The sequence below is a fragment of the Octodon degus genome, unplaced genomic scaffold (assembly GCF_000260255.1).
Source record: "Octodon degus isolate 3935 unplaced genomic scaffold, OctDeg1.0 scaffold00149, whole genome shotgun sequence".
Classification (NCBI taxonomy): Eukaryota; Metazoa; Chordata; class Mammalia; order Rodentia; family Octodontidae; genus Octodon; species Octodon degus.
In genome coordinates, this window is record NW_004524725.1 from 977,505 (window position 1) to 994,849 (window position 17,345).

General features: G+C 43.2%; 1 protein-coding gene across 1 annotated transcript in view; it reads left to right on the top strand.

The window, feature by feature from the left end:
• Nucleotides 1-17,345, top strand: part of Mtmr12 (myotubularin related protein 12) — a 97,592-nt gene that overhangs the window by 77,803 nt on the left and 2,444 nt on the right. Inside the window, exons 11-15 of the mRNA XM_004642289.2 lie at nt 3,474-3,552; nt 6,173-6,243; nt 8,415-8,587; nt 11,398-11,565; nt 12,719-12,880. Of these exons, the coding sequence (XP_004642346.2) occupies nt 3,474-3,552; nt 6,173-6,243; nt 8,415-8,587; nt 11,398-11,565; nt 12,719-12,880 (653 nt within the window). The remainder of the gene's footprint in view (nt 1-3,473; nt 3,553-6,172; nt 6,244-8,414; nt 8,588-11,397; nt 11,566-12,718; nt 12,881-17,345) is intronic.

The following is a 17,345-nucleotide window of genomic DNA, read 5'->3' on the forward strand; positions in this document are numbered from 1 at the left end:
AATTTTATTGAGAAACAAATAGCAATGAGACAGTTTCAAACCAAATTGGTAGGACAGTTTCAATAATTAACACATTGCATACATTCTTCCTAATGGTTAATTGCTGTACAAGATGCAGACTTAATATCCTATTTACAAATACCATTAGAACAAATCCTCTATTCATTAAGAGAATGTAACTATACATCGATCCTAACCACTTTGAATACACAGATACAAAATGAAAATTCATCTGTGTCCCCCTTTTTTTGTTAAGTTCCTTCATTTAAATATTATAGGTGTGTAAACTCAGCAAAATATTCTAAAAGAGTTCAGAGGTCCATAATAGTATTGGGTCATCTGCTTCACTGGCAGTGTTAGACATTGCTGACCTGAGTCCCCCACAGCTCAACATAACAGCATGGCTTTACTTCTTATACTTTGTTTTTATACTTTTCTGCTGGATGGTTAAGACCAAGGTAAAGCAGGACCTATGCAACAAGAGTTGTAGCTTTTGGGTCTGATAAGGTCAGTGAAATACCCTCAGGATTTCATCCCTTACCTTTCTGTTGTAAATTTGTACTTTATCATTATACTTGTTGGCTCTGATTAATAGCACAGAATGTGCAGGTGTACAAAAGCAGCAAAATATGTTCTGGTCCCAAGTTTATGCTCTGTCTTGTTTTATGTATATTTACCTGAGCATCACGGAGGGTAAAAAATAAGCTTCCTTTTGATATTTCTGATAGAAGTAGCCCAATTCAGTACAGTGGCACATGAAAAACCACATTTCCAGGTTTCAGAAGATCTCAAAAATAAATCATCAAAGCCAGGCATGGTGGCACACACCTATAATCCCAGCACTTGGGAGGCAGAGGCAAGAGAACTGCTGTGAGTTTGAGGCCAGCCTGGGCTACAAAGTGAGTTCAAGGCTAGGCTGAACACATAGTGAGACCCTGTCTCGAAAAAAAAAAAAAACAAACAAACCCAGAAAGTAAAAGGGAATCATCAGATTACTCATGCATACATGATAAAGATGCCCCATTATAGTACAATACGTACTCACAACAGAACCGTGGGTGGGTGTATGGTGTATGGTGATAATGATGACAATGACTTTGACATTGGCTGTGGGAACCAAAGTTCCTGTGAAATGGAGCAAAAATCGACTAATACAGATGTGGAGAATGCAGACCTCCTTGATTCAGATGATGAAAACAGAAATAACAGTGTGAGTACAGATCTGACTAGTTGAAATGTGACGAAATGGCTGTGCAGCCAAATGGCACAGTCCAGTATTAGAACCAGGTCTGGAAATACAGCGAAGCTCTTGGCAGGGGTGAAACATATGGGCAGAACACCAGCCCTGCTGCTCAGTATCGGACATTGTAGCAGCTGAAGTGCTGCAAGATGCTGTGAAATACGCAAAGACTGAAGTGCAAGTGAAATGTTCTCTGTTCACTGTTAGCCATTTTTAAAATATACTTCTTATGATAACTCACTAGTCAAACTGAAAGCATACATAGGTCTGCTGTACTTAGCATAGGTTGCTCATGACGATCTCAGGAATGTAGAAGACTTAGGGAAAAGTGATGGGTCAAAATATGACATCAAAATTTTGCCCTTACAAGTAGGAAGACATTATATATTCAGTTTAGACATGTATCCTGGAACTCAGCTATCAGGTCCTTATTTGTACAGTAATAAATGAATGATGCTGTGAAAAGACTTATTGCTCCCATCTCCCAAACTAAGTGGACCATGATATTTGACGTTTGGTTTACTGCTTTCCAACCGATGTTACATTTGCTAACAGCACACATTGAACAGAGCAAGAAGTGTACACACGCACAAAGCAGAAATTCCAAGTGAAATGTTGCGATTTCAAGACAGAATTGTGTAGCACAATATTTGAATTTCAGAAAGATACAGCATTGGCCTATTATATGGCAAAGAAAAGCAAACTGGTACTGTTGATGTCAACATTTCACCATGATGGAAATAGTGATAGAGAAACCTTGACAAAACGAAGCCTGAGAAGGAAACGTAGAACAGCAAAACCAAAGGTGGAGTACATGTTGTTGACAAGTTATGCAGCAACTCTGATGTCACTGGAAACACAAAACATTGGTCAATGGTTGTGTTTTACTTGATCCTGAACACATGTGGCACAAACAGTTTGATAGTTTATGAAGAAAATAAGTGCAAAATATCACGGAGAAATTTCCTTAGAGAATTGGGACTTGCTCATAGGAGATCATTTGCAGCCGAGGAAAACCAAAATGTTTCTGCCATAAGTGTACAAAAAGATTATGGAGTACACTGGTGAGTTGGTAGGTGAACAGGCAAGCACAGTATCACAAACACCTATTGTGACAGTTGGAAAGCGAAAAAGATGTCAGCTGTGTTGGACCAGAAAGTACAGGAAAGCAAAACACGTGGCCATCACTGTAAGCAGTATTTGTGCGTAGAGCACAAAGTTGTCATTTGTGAAGAGTTCACTGGGTGTGAGAGTGAAAGCAAAGCTCATTTCCATGGTATACTTTTGTTTGTTTGCACTGTAGTTCACATAGCTTTTAATTTCTGATGTGTTAGGTTTTGTAAGCAAGTAAACAACTGATATGAAAATGATAGTGTCTATTCTAGACATAATACATATTAAGAATTTGATACTTTTTGTTAATATTTTATCCTCCTGTTATCTACACACTGCATAATATAATAACCTAACAAAACAGCAAGACCACTGAGATATCAGTTACATCCTACAAAAAGGCCAGGAAAGCAACAGACATGTGCTGTCATTGTAAGCAACATGCGTGTATATTACATGCTGTTGTCATGTGTGCAGACTGCCTTAGGTGTGATAATTAAAGCAAAGATTACTTTTATTTTGTAGCGTGCTATTGATTTTTTCATTGTAGTTCATATGGGAATTTATTTATGCTCTTTTAGATTTTTGTACACCAAAAAAACAGCTAATGTTAAAAATTTTGATATTTTTAATAAAGTCAATAAATATTAAAAATGCAGTACTTTATTTTGTGTTATTTTTGTCCTTCCACAGGCCTAACAGATCCATGTTGTGTGCCTTGTGCTGCAAAGGCTACAGCCAAATCAGGTCCCATTTAGGCTTCCCTAGCAGGGTATGTCCGTTGCATTTTCTGCTTCTTAGAGTAGAAACCTCATTGTCAACTAGTCTGCCTAACACATGTTACTGTCTCCAGTGGATTACAGAATAGACGATGGCCGTGTGTGTGCACAGAGGCATTTCCTAGCTCAGCAATGAAGATCTCTTTTGGAGCACCAGACCCATCTAGAGACCTACAGCTTGAAAATCTTACAGCTGAAGTTTTAAAACACTCTTCACTTAAAGTGGAGTCTTCTGTCTGGGTTCTTGAGGTTGAGTCTAGGACCACTGATTGGAGCAGCACAGGTATTTTGTGGCAGGCATGTGAATGTTGATCTGACATCTTTCTTCTTCCTTTTTTCAGATAACAGTACTGAATTTTGGGACACAGATATAAAATGGTTTTCTCTCTTGGAAAGTAGCAGCTGGCTTGACATAATCAGGTATCTAAACTATTACTTTGCTCATGAATTATACAGTTGTCTGACTTAGGGTAGTAGAGAAATTGATACATAATTTAACTGTTTGATAATTCATATTTTAAATATTCTGGAGTTTATTTGTTTTTGTTCTTTTGTCTTGATTTTTGTGTTTTTTAAAATGTATTTTAGTACAGGGTCTACAGGGTCTCATTATGTAGATTGGACTCATATTGATTCTCCTATTTTCAGCCTCTTCAGTGCTGGGATTACAAGTGTGCACCACCATGCCCAGTCTCTCTGGCCACCTCAGCATGCTAGGGGATGGGGCTGGTGTGACATGTGGTGTGGGGATCAACCCCTGGTCCCTGTGCTTCCCTAAGCAGCCACCTAGTCCACTGAGCTATCTCACCAGCCCTTCCCACATTTAAATATTCTTGATCCCATATTCTATACAGGGCTTTGCTGGATTTCACATTTGACAATGATTTCTGTGCCCATTTGATAGAAATTTACCAACAATGCTACCTGCGTACAAGGAAGCATATAGATAAGACATGGAAAGGCTGTAGGAAGGGGCGTAACAACCCAAAGTTGCAGTTACGGCAGCAGCGCTGGCTTGCAGGAGGAAACTGGGAAATGAGAATGCACAAGTTACTTAACTAGCTTTGTGCTAAAAACCTTCTCAAATGTTTTATAATTTTAAAAATCATGCCCAATGTTAATTAGCTGTTTTTAGTTTTGGAGTTAAGCTAAGAATCCCAGAGAACAGTTTATTGCCTTTCCTAATTAATGTATTGAGTAGCTCCTCTTGATTGCCATTAAATAGAGATTATGACAAAGCAAAATTTGAAGCACGAGTGGTGAGCAAGTATGAGAGAGGAGTCCCGTGTGGGCTCAGTGTGAGGAAGGAGAGGGCCATTCCTGGCCCCTGGTGTGGTTCTCTTTCTCTCTTCTGAGTGACTTCTGTGAGGAGGGGCTCAGCCCTCAGCTTTCCAGAGGCTGCTGCTTACCCCTGTTTCATGTATAATGGTGAATAGCGGTAAATGTAAAAGAAAGCACTTCCTTATGCAGGGTGGACAGAAAAGGGTGAGACCCTTGAGCCAGGCAGAGGGTCCAGCTATGGGGATTGAGGGCTGTGGTGGGAGGGCAGGAATAGAGAGCCAGCTGCAGACAGCATAAGGAAAAGGACAAGCCAGAGCTGCCACCCTCTGGACAGTGGTCACAGATTCAAAAGGAATAGCATAAGTAGAGAGGAACAGAAAGCATTGCTGGGTAGACTGGGTCATTTCATGCACAGTGATGCCTTCCGCTGACCACTGTGAGTAAGTATGGACACAGCACATCCTCCAGGAATGGATACGTACAGCTCCCTCCAGGACTCACTTCTGGCATAGATTGGATGTTTTATCACGAATTTCTAGTTTAGGAATTAACCTAGAAGAGGGGTGTGTATGTGTGTGAATGAGTGTGTGTGTGTGTGTGTGTGTGTGTGTGTGTCTTTGTCTGTGTCTATGTCTGCGTCTGTCTGTGTGGGGACTGAACCAGGGCTTACAAACTAAGCTACATCCTCAGCTTGTTTTCATTTTGAGCATTTTGAGCTAGCGTCTCAAATTGTGGAAGTTGAGCTCAAACCTGGGATCATCCTGCCTTACCCTCCCAGGGCACTGGTATGATAGACGTGTGCCCTTTCACCCAAGCTACTTAGGAATATTTTGTATCAATTTTGGTATTTTCTCCTAAAACTGTCTAGTTTCTGAATTTTAGTTTAGTTTTTTGTTTTTGTTTTTGTTTTGTTTTTGTTTTTTTTTGTTGTTGTTGTTTGTTAACACTGAATTAGCAAAGATTGTATATATTCAGGATATATTCTGCTCATTTGTGGGGCTGGAGTTCTAACCCAAGGCCGCACACACATGCTGAGCAAGTGCTGTATCCTGACGTCCCCTCCTGGCCAAGTACGCAGTGTAATGACTCAGTGTACTTGTAGATTATGTGACGCTTGCCATGGTAAAAATCCACAGATCCATCCCCATCTGTGCTGTACCTTAGGTCTCCAAAACTGATTTAATTAAAATGGAAAGTCTATCTTTTGACGAGTGTCTCCCCGCTTTGTCTACTCGTCATTCCTTGAGGACCACCGTTCTACTCTGCCTTGAAAGTTGAGCATGTTTCCATGTGATATGAAAGGGACATGGTGCAGCATTTGTCTTTCTGTGTCTTGCTTTTCACTTAACATATTTCCTCCAGGGTCATCCATTGTCCCTACAGTGATAGATCTCTTTTTAATGTTTTGTGTTCACACATGCTGAGTACTCTTCCGTCTTACATACACACACTGTTGCACTTGTAAGTTACTTTGTCCATGAACCCTGTCTTGGCGATCGTGAGCAGAGCCTGAGTGAACATGGAAAGACGGGCAGGCATCTGAGGTGCTGGTTCGATCCATATACTGTCTACCCAGAATCTTTTTCTAATAGGTGTGAGTAGCATAGGAAGGAATTATTTTCTTTTCTGGATATTTTTTTGCATTAAAAAAATTAAAAATGAGAAAACAAAATAATTCAGACTATCTGTAAAGTACTTACTATTTACGGTGCCAAGCTGCAGAACTAATGCTCCTGTTTCTTATCTCTTGCTTATTTAGACGTTGTCTGAAGAAAGCAATAGAGATCACAGAATGCATGGAAGCACAAAACATGAACATTCTTCTATTAGGTAATATATTTAAAGCACGAAGGATAGTTTTCATGTTTTTCACTTGAGATACATTCTTGTATGTGTAGCTTAGTGAGATCCATTAATTCAGATCAAATGTGTCAAAGGGAGCAAAGTGTAGAAATGCTCCCCACTCCTTCCTCCTTACCCTTGGAAACCCTTCCCTTAGATTTTAGAGTTACAGCTTATTTTTATTTTTATTTTTATGTATTTTGTACATGGTCTCATTACACAGCTCAGCCTCATAGTGATCCTCCTGTTTTCAGCCTCCCCAGTGCTGGGATTACAGGCCTGCACCCACATGCCCAGACTTGGTGGCTGGCTCAGTGCACCCATGGGTGGGGCTGCTCTGGCATGTGGTGCTGGGAATCGAACCCCAGTCCCTGCACTTGCCTAAGCAGGTGTTTAGTCCATTGAGATACTTTGCCATCTCGAGTGTTACAGCTTAAAAGAAAATTCCCTCACTTGGAACTTGGCAGGCCTGTTCACAGCCCAAGAAGAAATTATTTGATTACCAAAGCTCACATTTTTTAATGTTTTGAATTTTGCTTGTTAACCAAGAAGATTAAAGTTACAGTATTTCGGTAATCCCTTTTACTTAAAGAGACTCATGCATTTATTTGCATCTGTGTTTTACAACTTTGTGTGGTGGCCATAGCAAATTAGTGGTCTTTGATTTCCTCTGTGGGGTTAATTTGTTATACACAAGTGCTAAAAATATTCTGATATAAATATAGCAGTGATATAAATATTCTGACTGTGTAAAGCAAGTGGAAATCATCGCATCTCTAAGTATCACCTGCTGTTTAGATTTTTTTAGTTTTTTTTTTTTTTTTTTAAGAATCCTGCCTGTGATCCTGCCTCAACTCCCCATGTAGCTCAGACTATAGGCTTGCTTTTTAGACTATTTTGTTTCTTACAGCCCCACATTACAAATGAAGCCGATTGTCTTCTTTTTAAGCTAGGTGCCCAAGCTTTTTTCGTTCCTGTGGTGCTTCCCTTGGCAGTTGGCAGCCTCAGGACCGCCTGCTGCTGGCTCTCAAGAGTTGAGTGCCCTCATGGAGCACCTGCCATGTACAGAGCTCAGCGCACCTGCCTTCGAGGAGTCTGCAGCTAGCCCTAATAATACTGACAGTGCCTGAAAAGGTAGAGAGATGAAGCCGGGTGTGGTGGTTCATGCCTTTAACCCCAGCACTTAGGAGGCTGAGGCAGGAGGATCACTGCAAGTTTAACTCCAGCCTAGGCTACAAAGGGCCAGCCTGAACTGCATAGGGAAACTCTGTCTCAAAAAGACAAAAAAATTATTAATAGTAGCACCATTCTACCTGGGGACATTTTTAAAAAGCAACTTGAGTCGCACTTTTCTCTGCCTGGCCACGCTCTTCTCCATCCATCCCTCAGGGAACTCAGGCCCTTTTTTCTTTCATAACAGAAATCCCTGGATTTCCCTAGCTAGATCCTTAGCTTTTAGGATCTTAAAATTCTAAGACCAGTACATGGCTACAGACGCGTATTTGTGTTTGCTGTACATCATGAACGTTAACAAGTATATCAGTGGACTTCCTATTGTTTGGGCTTCATAAGGTGTGTTCCAGGTGGGCACTGGAAATAAGCCAAGGAGAAATTCTTCTCTAAGCAGGGAGAAGCGAGTGCCTCTCATCCATCCTTACACAGAAAAGGAAAGAGCCCTGGGGCCAAGAAGAAGATAATTTTGGTGCAAAGCAGAAATAGGAAACTTTCTGCAGAGCAGAATTAGTGTCGTCTTAAAGGCGCACTGGGATGAGTCTGACAAGCAGCTGCAGCCCAGAGCCATTTCAGTAATGGAGGCTTTGCCCCCAGGAGGGGAGGGCTGTAGACTCAGCCTTCAGCCTGGCAGTCATCACTGGGTGGGGGTTCTACTGTTGTTGTATGGCACATGTGGGCGCCCATCTGCTGAAAGTCGACTTCAGTGCTAAAACTGTAGTTAGCACCACCTTGTGCTGACGCGTATACTACTCGGCTAGAGGCACTTGTCTTCCTATGTTTTTATTGTCACTGGTCCTTGCCTGTAGGGGCTCTTAGTAGAGGCCATGGTGGTGGGAAGCTAGCTTCAATTGCACAGGTGAGAGCGCTGCAGTTCTTTAACACTTTATGTCTCCTTCCTATTGGCACTGCTGCTGGGACCCTGCTAGAGGAGAGCGCCTCCGACCTCTGCTGCCTCCTTTCTTCTCTGGTTCAAGTGATGATGGACCCCCACTGTAGAACCCGGACTGGTTTCCAGAGCCTCGTCCAAAAGGAGTGGATCATGGGTGGCCACTGTTTCTTGGATCGCTGCAACCATCTCCGCCAGAGTGACAAAGAGGAGGTAAGTGTGTCCCATCTCCCTGTTGTAGGGACCATTGCAGGCCGTGGGAGAGCTACTCAGCCAGCCCCGCCTGATACCTGCCCTGAGGTGTGGATTTCTGCTCACAAAGTACAGGCTGCTCAGACAGGAAAAGTAGAGTTGGTTCACTGTGTGGTTAATGTGAATGCTCTGAATGACAGTGAAACCCTTTCTGGAGGAAAGCTGACAGCTGTGGTCAGAGTCCTCTCTTCTGAATGGCCCCGTGAGGGCTGCGCATTGCAGCAGCTTGTATGGGTTGCGCCGCAGCCCTGTTTGCTTCTGTGAATGGCCTTGGTCCGGATGGGCCTCTGAAATCGGGTGTGGGAGAGTTAATGTTTTATTTTTTGTTTTTCTGATTGGGAGTGTCATTTTTATTATTTTTTTTTCTTTTTAAATTTTACTTATCTATTTTCTTACATTCTTTTTTATTTTTATATAAAATAAAAATATATTATGTTCATAACTTTCATACGATTGACATAGAGAGCAATAAAGATTGTCATGCATGTCATATATACACACATCAAAAAGTCTCATTGAATTAAAAAACAAAATGAAGGATCAAGGACAGTGGTCTGAAACCTACTCCTAGGATTTGAGGATTTAACAAATAAGTGTGAAATTTCAGACCACAGCAGTGTTGACAACAAAAAATGATGAATACAAGAGCACATATTTTCACATTAAAAACAGTAAAAGCTACATAACCAAAATCCACACAAGAATTGTTTTAGTTCTCTCCCAGGATGACACCATCCCTACCAGGGACTGAAGCAGGCCAGGGCCTTCTCCCTGAGCTACATCCCCAGCTCTGCCTTCCTCCTGCCTCCCACATTTATTGACTAACTGTGGTGCTGGGAACTGAACCCAGAGCCTTGTATGTGGTAGGAAGGCACTGTACCACGGAGCTATATCCCCAGCGCCACCTCTCCCCCTTTTAAATTTTTGATAAAGGGTCTTATTAAGTTGCCCAGCCTTGGCTTAAATTCAGTTCTGCCTCAGCCTCCCAGAGTTCTGGGAATACAGGCATGCTCCACTTGTCTAGGATACAGCTTCACAAGCTCCTTGGCTGCTTTATTGATTACTAGTGGGGAAAAATGAAAATTGGCCCTCTTTGTTTGCCATCATATCCTTATTCCCACCCCCACCCCCCAACCAGGGATTGAACTCAGACCCTTGCACTTGCCAGGGAAGCACTTATTCTACTGAGCCATCTCCCTGGCCCTAGCCATCATATCCTTGTAGCAAGACTTGTGGCGTTTTCTTTTTTGTTTTGTTTGTTTGCTCCACTTTCAGTGTGGGGCCTTGAGCATGGATGGTAGGCAAGCACTCAAGTGCTGAGCCACAGTCTAAACCTTTTATTGAATTTTGAGGTGGTCTCTCTGAGATGCCCAGGCTGGCTTCAAATTTTTGATTCCCCCTGCCTCAGCCTCCTAAGTAACTGGGATTACAAGCATGGGCCACTGCTCCTGGCTACGGTTTTTCTTAGATAATCACACCTGTCTGTGGTTCAGAAGAGCTTAGCACAGTAAGCCGTGGGAGTAGAAAGCCATGACTCCTACCTTCATGGTAGGCAGACAGCGGACACTGCATGGAGAAAAGTGTTGTTTTCGTTTATCGTGAGAAACAAGGAGTGACAAGCAATGAATCTAGTGGGAAAAGGGAAGTCCTGGTTCTTGGCCTTTGTGAGTCACTCATACTTTCTGAGCCCATTTCCTGACAAGAAGGTTTATGTATCTTTCATTCTGTTTAGTGTTACTGTACCAAAAATGGAGTGTGAAATACAGCTGCCTTACAAATGGTTCTTAGCACTAATGCATTGGAGTGTTGAAGGAAAACTGGCACAGAATTTGTGATGTAACCACAGCACAACTGGCCGTTGGTCCGGCCTTGAACTCACAGCGCCTCTGCTTTCCTTGCTCTGGCTGAGATCGTGGCAGCACAGACCTTACAGCAAGGATAGACTGTTGTGGAGCTTGTCATACCTCTCAGGCAGGGTCACCAGTGAATCAAGGACCGGCACTTGGAGGCCATCGGTTAAAAACATGTTAGGAACTCATTCTGGTGCCTCTGCATCTGTCTCACCCCTTTCTTGTGGCCTTCATGGGACTGGGGGTGGTGGTGGGCGTTCTCATCCAGCTCGGTCTCCAGGACTGATACTGACTGACTCGGTACATGGGCAGACAGTGGCGTGGATGCCTCCGCCCCAGTTTTTATTGATATTTAAAATAATAATCACTACTGAGTAGTTTTGCATTGAGTATAGTTTTTACACTACTACTAAGAATGGTATAAACCAGGTATGGTAGCACACGTATGTAATCGCAGCACTTGGGAGACTGAGGCAGAAGGATTGCCACAAGTTAGAGGCCAGCCTGGGCTACATAGTGAGTTCAGGGCTAGCCTATATTAGTGAGATCCTGTCTCATAAAGAAAAGACAAAGAATAGTCCTGTTTTGGTGACAGATGCTATTTCTTTTAATTGGGGATTAGAAGTAGTGTTCAAAAGGAATTGCAAATGCTCATCTGTTAATGCTGGTCCATATGAGAGTGTACATACTTCGCCTTTGAAATGTCCTTGGCGCAGAAAGCTGCTGCCAAATGCTGATACTAATTAATGAGCATGTGTTTCAGCTGAGCATGTTTTTAACTTGCGATGCAGTTTACTGTGTTTCCCAAGAACAGAGGGCTCAGAAGAGGTTACTGCACAGCTGTAGAGAGGCTGACCCTGGTCTGGGCAGTTCATCTTGGGTTCTCAGCTGCCAAGTAATATGTGTCTTATTTTCCTATAGGTGCCCGTGTTCCTGCTCTTCTTAGATTGTGTCTGGCAGCTGGTGCACCAGCATCCCCCAGCATTTGAGTTCACCGAGACTTACCTGACTGTCCTGTCGGATAGCCTGTATATCCCTATTTTTAGTACCTTCTTCTTCAACTCACCTCATCAAAAAGATACTAACATGGTAAGAGTCCCTCTTAGAAACCTTTACTGACAAAGCGGCATTTTACAAGTAGGGATGCAAAGGGATTGATGCTTAACATCTTACTTATTTAACTCTGATAATATACCAGGCACTGCTGTGTTTTTCAGGTTTTCACGCCTGGAAAGGTATTTAATCCTGTCCCATAGCTCCAATGGGTTATGTATTAGTATCCCCGAGGAAGCTGAGGCACAAAGCCTAAGGTCAGATAGTAAATATCTAAATGGGAATCAAGTACTAGAGGCAGAGCACTGAGCCAAATTGACCCCACCCGCAGCTCATGGTGCTGGCAATTGAGCCAGGACCTCGTGTGTGCTAGGCAGAGTCCCAGCCCTGAAATGTATGTGCACCCTCCCACCCCCTTTTGATATAAGCTCTCAGGCTAGACCTAAACTTGCAATCCTTTTGCTTGGCTTCCCAAGCAATTAGGATTGCAGGTGTGTACCACAGTGCCCAGCTAAAAGCTGTCCTTTTGAAAGAGGACAGACTAACTCAAAGTAGACTAAGAGTCCATTCTGCCCTCAGTTTGAAGTCTGGAGTTATTCTTATGAAAAGAAGACACCAGACAGACTAGAACAGCAGGCTTGAATTGCACCCTAGAGCCCCTCTTGAGGCTACACTTGGTCGGGTTAACTTTCTAAGCTAAAGTCGGTGTCTCTAACCAGACCTTTCCTGGCTGTCGCTTGCTTGAACTAGTAGGATTACCAGGTCCCTCAGTGAAGCAGGAATAACTAAGCCCAGATTTCTGAGTTAGACAGCCTTTGTTGCCATCCCCAGCCCTATAACTGACCAGCTTTGTGACCTGAGGCAGTTTACTTCTGTCTTCTGGGCTTCAGTTTCCTCAAACGTAAAATTGGAAATATAATAATCTTCCAAGGTTGTTCTGAAACTGCCAGCCCAGTGGCTAACATTTTACTGGTCCACTAAAGAGAAGTATCTTTCTTCTTCTGGCTCTCCCCTCACTGAGAGGTGTTAGTGAGTAACCACTGAGAGCTTCGGCCTTGAAGGGTAAGGTGCCATGAGTGCACAGTCTCCGGGCAGGCGGAGCACCCTGCCTGAATCCTGCTTCTGAGAATGTGTGTTTGCTTTCCTGAGCCCTCCTGGAAGCCATGGTGACTTGTGCTTGTCTTGGCAGGGCAGGGAAAGCCCGGATACACAAAGCAAGCCTTTGAACCTGCTCACCGTGTGGGATTGGTCTGTACAGTTTGAACCCAAAGCACAGATACTGCTCAGAAACCCTCTGTATGTGGAAAAGCCAAAACTGGACAAAGGCCAGCGGAAAGGAATGCGTTTCAAAGTAAGATGTCCATAGCTAAACCCTTTCATCTGTCTACCCACCATCCCCATATGTGAGATAGAAGTAACATGGATTCTGTCAATATCTATTTTATCCCTTAAAATGGTGGGCCGAGTTGTGACGGTCAAGTTGTCAAGGTCCATTAGAAAAATCCTTTACTTTGGGCAGATCTGCCTTGCCTGATGAGACATGGCCCTTTCTTGAATGTCACTGAGGACACTGCTGCCATAATCATGCTGCTTGGAGTCCTGCTCCTTAGCCACCCGTGTATGTGGTTAGTAAAGGAACATTGATCGTGTGGGTTCCAGAATATGCTGGTTCATGTATTTCATAGTAAGGCTGTTCTCACTGAGCTATGCCAGTAAGACAAAGCTTGGCAAACTCCTTCTGCCTAGGGATGTAGGTCTCTGTACAGGTGTCCTACAAAAGCAGCCCAGGATACAGGCCTGGCTGTGTTCCTGTCCTTGTAAACACAAGTACATGCCAGATTTGCTGGTCCGTGCTCTAAACCACATAAGTCAGAGCTTTCTTTCCCTCTTAGATTTTGTTCCTGCTCTTCTAGTTACTGCACTGAGTTACCCAACTGACAAATGGCTGTAAGTAACATTTCCTAGCTCTACCAGAATTTCTCACTGCCAGAGAAAGTAAATAAATCCTCCCCTGCCTGTTTGTGAGGGCTGCGAGGAGGCCAGCAGGATCTGCTGTTGAAGAGGCTTGGGAGTCAGTTGTGTTGGTCACTCAGAGACCACATCAGCTGCTGAGTGAGTTAGAACTGTCACTTTGCCCTCTTAGTTCTTCTAGGACACAGGGGATGTTTTCCTGATACAGTTCAAACCTTTGACCAGAATGGCTGTGAGCCACTGAACAACTTAGCCCAAGATCAGCTTTTCCCCAGTGTATTCTGCCCCCTGGTGGCTGCCTGCACAGTTCTCAGAACAGATCAGCCAGCATCATGAATGCTTGTTGGAAGTGCGGCTCTGACAGCTAGGCCTGCTCCACCTTTTAATAAGGGGTTTCATTTCCATCCTCAGAAGCAGGATTCCTGAATGTCTGTTTTCCTTTCAGATAGTGCTAGATGGCCTCTCCAAGAGAGCTTGATAGGGAAGGTTTAAGCCAGCGGGCTAGAAAGTTTCAGGCTGTAATAGATGAAGCACAATTGGGGTTAGGCAATAAGGAACTTAGAAGGCTTGGGGTAAGACCAGATGCCAGGCTGTGGAACCTGGCTGAGTGAACAGTTGGCCTCAGAGGCATATGTGGAAACAGGAATCTGGGCAGGCTGATATGAACTGAATTGCCACATGAGGGACATGCTTGGCTCGGTACATCTCAGCCACAGCCCTAGGTCTTCTCCAGTGTTAAACATGTTTTTCTCCTGTGGCTCATCTTGAATGTTGCATTCACTTAGGAGACTGGGAGGAAAGGGCTTCCAGGACCATATAGAGTTCAGTTAAAAGCACAGGCTCTGGAATCAGGATGGGTTTGAACAACTTTTATTACTCAGTTGCTGGTTGCTTTGGCAACAGATTTCTGGGCCTCAGTTATATAGTGGGGCATAATAGTGCCTGAGAAGTCCGTAAGTGAGTGCACATAAAGCACCAAGTACAGAAGCTCGCAGGCAAGAGATGCTCAGTGACTGTTCCTACATACTCCTCAGTGCCTGTCCTGACCTGCCCTCAGTACTGTGGCGAAGGCAGGCTGCTGATTCCTGGCTTTTGTCTGTCTTGTCACAGAGAGAGAGAGAGAGAATCTAAAATTCTGATCACTCCTGAGTTTTGTAGTATTTTGGAATGATTTAGCTTTTTTAAAATTTGCATTATTATTCCACTAATAAGGAAATATTTCCTTTGTAATTTTTTTTTAAAGACCCACTGACAAAATTATGTTAGATTATACAGCTAGCCTGAATTTTCTTTTTTAAAATCTATTCTTACTTTGCTTTTGTTTTGATTTTTGGTTTTTTAAGACAGAGTTTCCTATGTATTCCAGGCTAGCCTCAAACTCTCAGTAGCCCTCCTGTGCTCTCCTGTCTCAGCCTCCAGAGTGCTAGGATTATAGGCTCCACCACACCTGGCTCTGTTCTTATTTTGACTGGACATATAAGGAGCAAAAGATTTGAGAAAAACTACCTTCTTCACCATATTTTTTACCTTCTCTTCTGAGTATGAGGAACCCTTGACCAAATCACCCATCCTTACAACCCTCTCATAGCGCACTCCAAAGTATAGCACATTGCTTTGGCTGTAGAGAGAATTAACAAGGAGGTTGTCAGGCAAGAACATCTGGCCAACTTCAATGGTTTCTCCTGGCAAAATGTTCCCATCTACTTGTTTTTCTTGTCCAAAAGTCTTTATGACATTGGTTTAAACTCCCACTGGCTATCTGATAAGCTCTAAATTATTTTGTCCACACCTAGGATCTTTAGGTACAGCACACTTTCGTGCATATGTATAGAATATTGTACAAATTGAGTACCCCTGAAGGTCTCAAAGAAGAATCATTTGTTTCCTTTAAGAAATGAATAATGCCAGCACACACCTGTAATCCCAGCACTTACGAGGCTGAGGCAGAAAGATCATCTTGAGTTTGAGGCCAGCCTGGGTCACACAGTAAGTTCAAGGCCAGCCCAAACTCCATATCTTATCAATTAATAATAGAAAAGGAAAGAAAAAGAAATGAATGGGCATTCCCCCCCCCCCAAATTCTCCTAAATCATTAACCTGTTTTAAGTTAATCTGGTTCTTCAGAAGTACTTTATGTCCTTTGATACCCCCAGTCCAGTGGAAGAGGGAATCAAAAGCTTTGGGATTTTTGTTGTTGTTGTTTGTTTTTAAGTGTAGGAAGAATTTACTGAGAGAAAAAAAGCTTCTGTCTAGAGGGACAGAAAGTAGGTTGCCCACCAACCCCTCTTCACGGGTGTTTATTGAGCAAAGCCATGGGATGAGGCTGGTTTAAGGCGGGGACAGAGCTATAATCAGTAAGATTACAAGTATAGTCACTTAGATAATGTTGATCCAATGGCAAATGAAAGGATGGGCATGAGGTGGGACAAAATTCTGGTCAACCAATATGTATACAATAAGTGTAGTGACTAGGGTAATATTGATTAATGGGAATCAAGTGGGGAAACAAGTTACAGAGCAAGCTCACAAGGGCAGGCAAGGCCTTTCCTGGAAAGGTGGATGAAGGTGTGGTCCTCCACCCACAGTGATGGATGCCTACTTAGAATGTTAGTCCCTGCTGTTCATCCCCAGAGGAAGCATATGGGTGGGTAGTTCTTTTTCGTTAAGCCTGGCCTTCAGTGAATAGTCCTCCAGCCAGTTGTCTTTTTCACTACCCTCTCGAGGGCCCAGCCCTGTCTGACTGCCTACAGTATTCCTATCTTAGCTATCTATAATATTCCTCTCTGAAGACTAACTTTTATGAGGGGGCAAGAGTCGAAGACCGATTTGGCTATTTCCAGCTGAAGAGGGTCATAGTGGTGATCAGCAGTCAGAGATACACCAAAGGTGGTCTATCTAAAGGCCCTTAATAGACATCAGGTGTTCTTGTCTTTGATAGGTGTACAGCTTTAAGTCGAGAAGACAAGGCCTCAGAAACAATTAAGTATTCATGAGCCAAATAAGAAACAGGATAATTATGAATATAGCCATCAAAACTGTCTATCAGGAGAAGCCAGTAATAGCTTCCTATCAAGAGAAGGAGGGCTGGGGAGATGCAGTGCCTGCCTGGCAAGTGCAAGGACCTGGATTCGATCCCCGGTACCTGGACTGTATACCATGCCTGTCCCATACTGAGCTGGCCACCAGAACCGGCTATGGTGGCACACACCTGTAATCGCAGCCCTGGGGAGGCTGAAATAGGAGGATCACTATGAGTCTGAGCTGCATAGAAAGACCCTGTACCAAATAAATAAATAAATAAATAAATAAGGAGAAGGTCTAGAGAATTTCAGAATGCAACAATCTTAACCTGTTGGTTACTATCTTGAGCAGCTCTGCAGAAGGATTGGGAATGTGCACACATGTACGTTCAGCGTTTCTAATTGTGTTCCCTCATGATACTGTTAGACTGTCTAATGCCATCTGATTTTGGAGGCTGGCTTGCCACATTAATCTTTCTTCAGGAGACCAGCTGCAGTGTCATTTAAGGACCACTAAGTATAGGTAGTTAAGGCCTCAATGTATTGCATGATATCCTCTAACCTTAGTGAAGAGATAAAGATTGAAACCAAATAATACCATTGAAACACACTTCTAGACCGTCGATGCCATAGGTGACGTAAGTTTGCATGTTTGTCAATACTTTTGACATGTCTGCCTTGTCACTCTGTAAATCCCAGCATGTGTCTTCTTATCCATCCAGGGGTTAACCAAAGCCACAGATTGGTTCCACAGGACCAGTGCATGTCACTGGGGCTGCCTATCTAATTCCAGAGTGATCTATCCATCTATCTATCTATCTATCT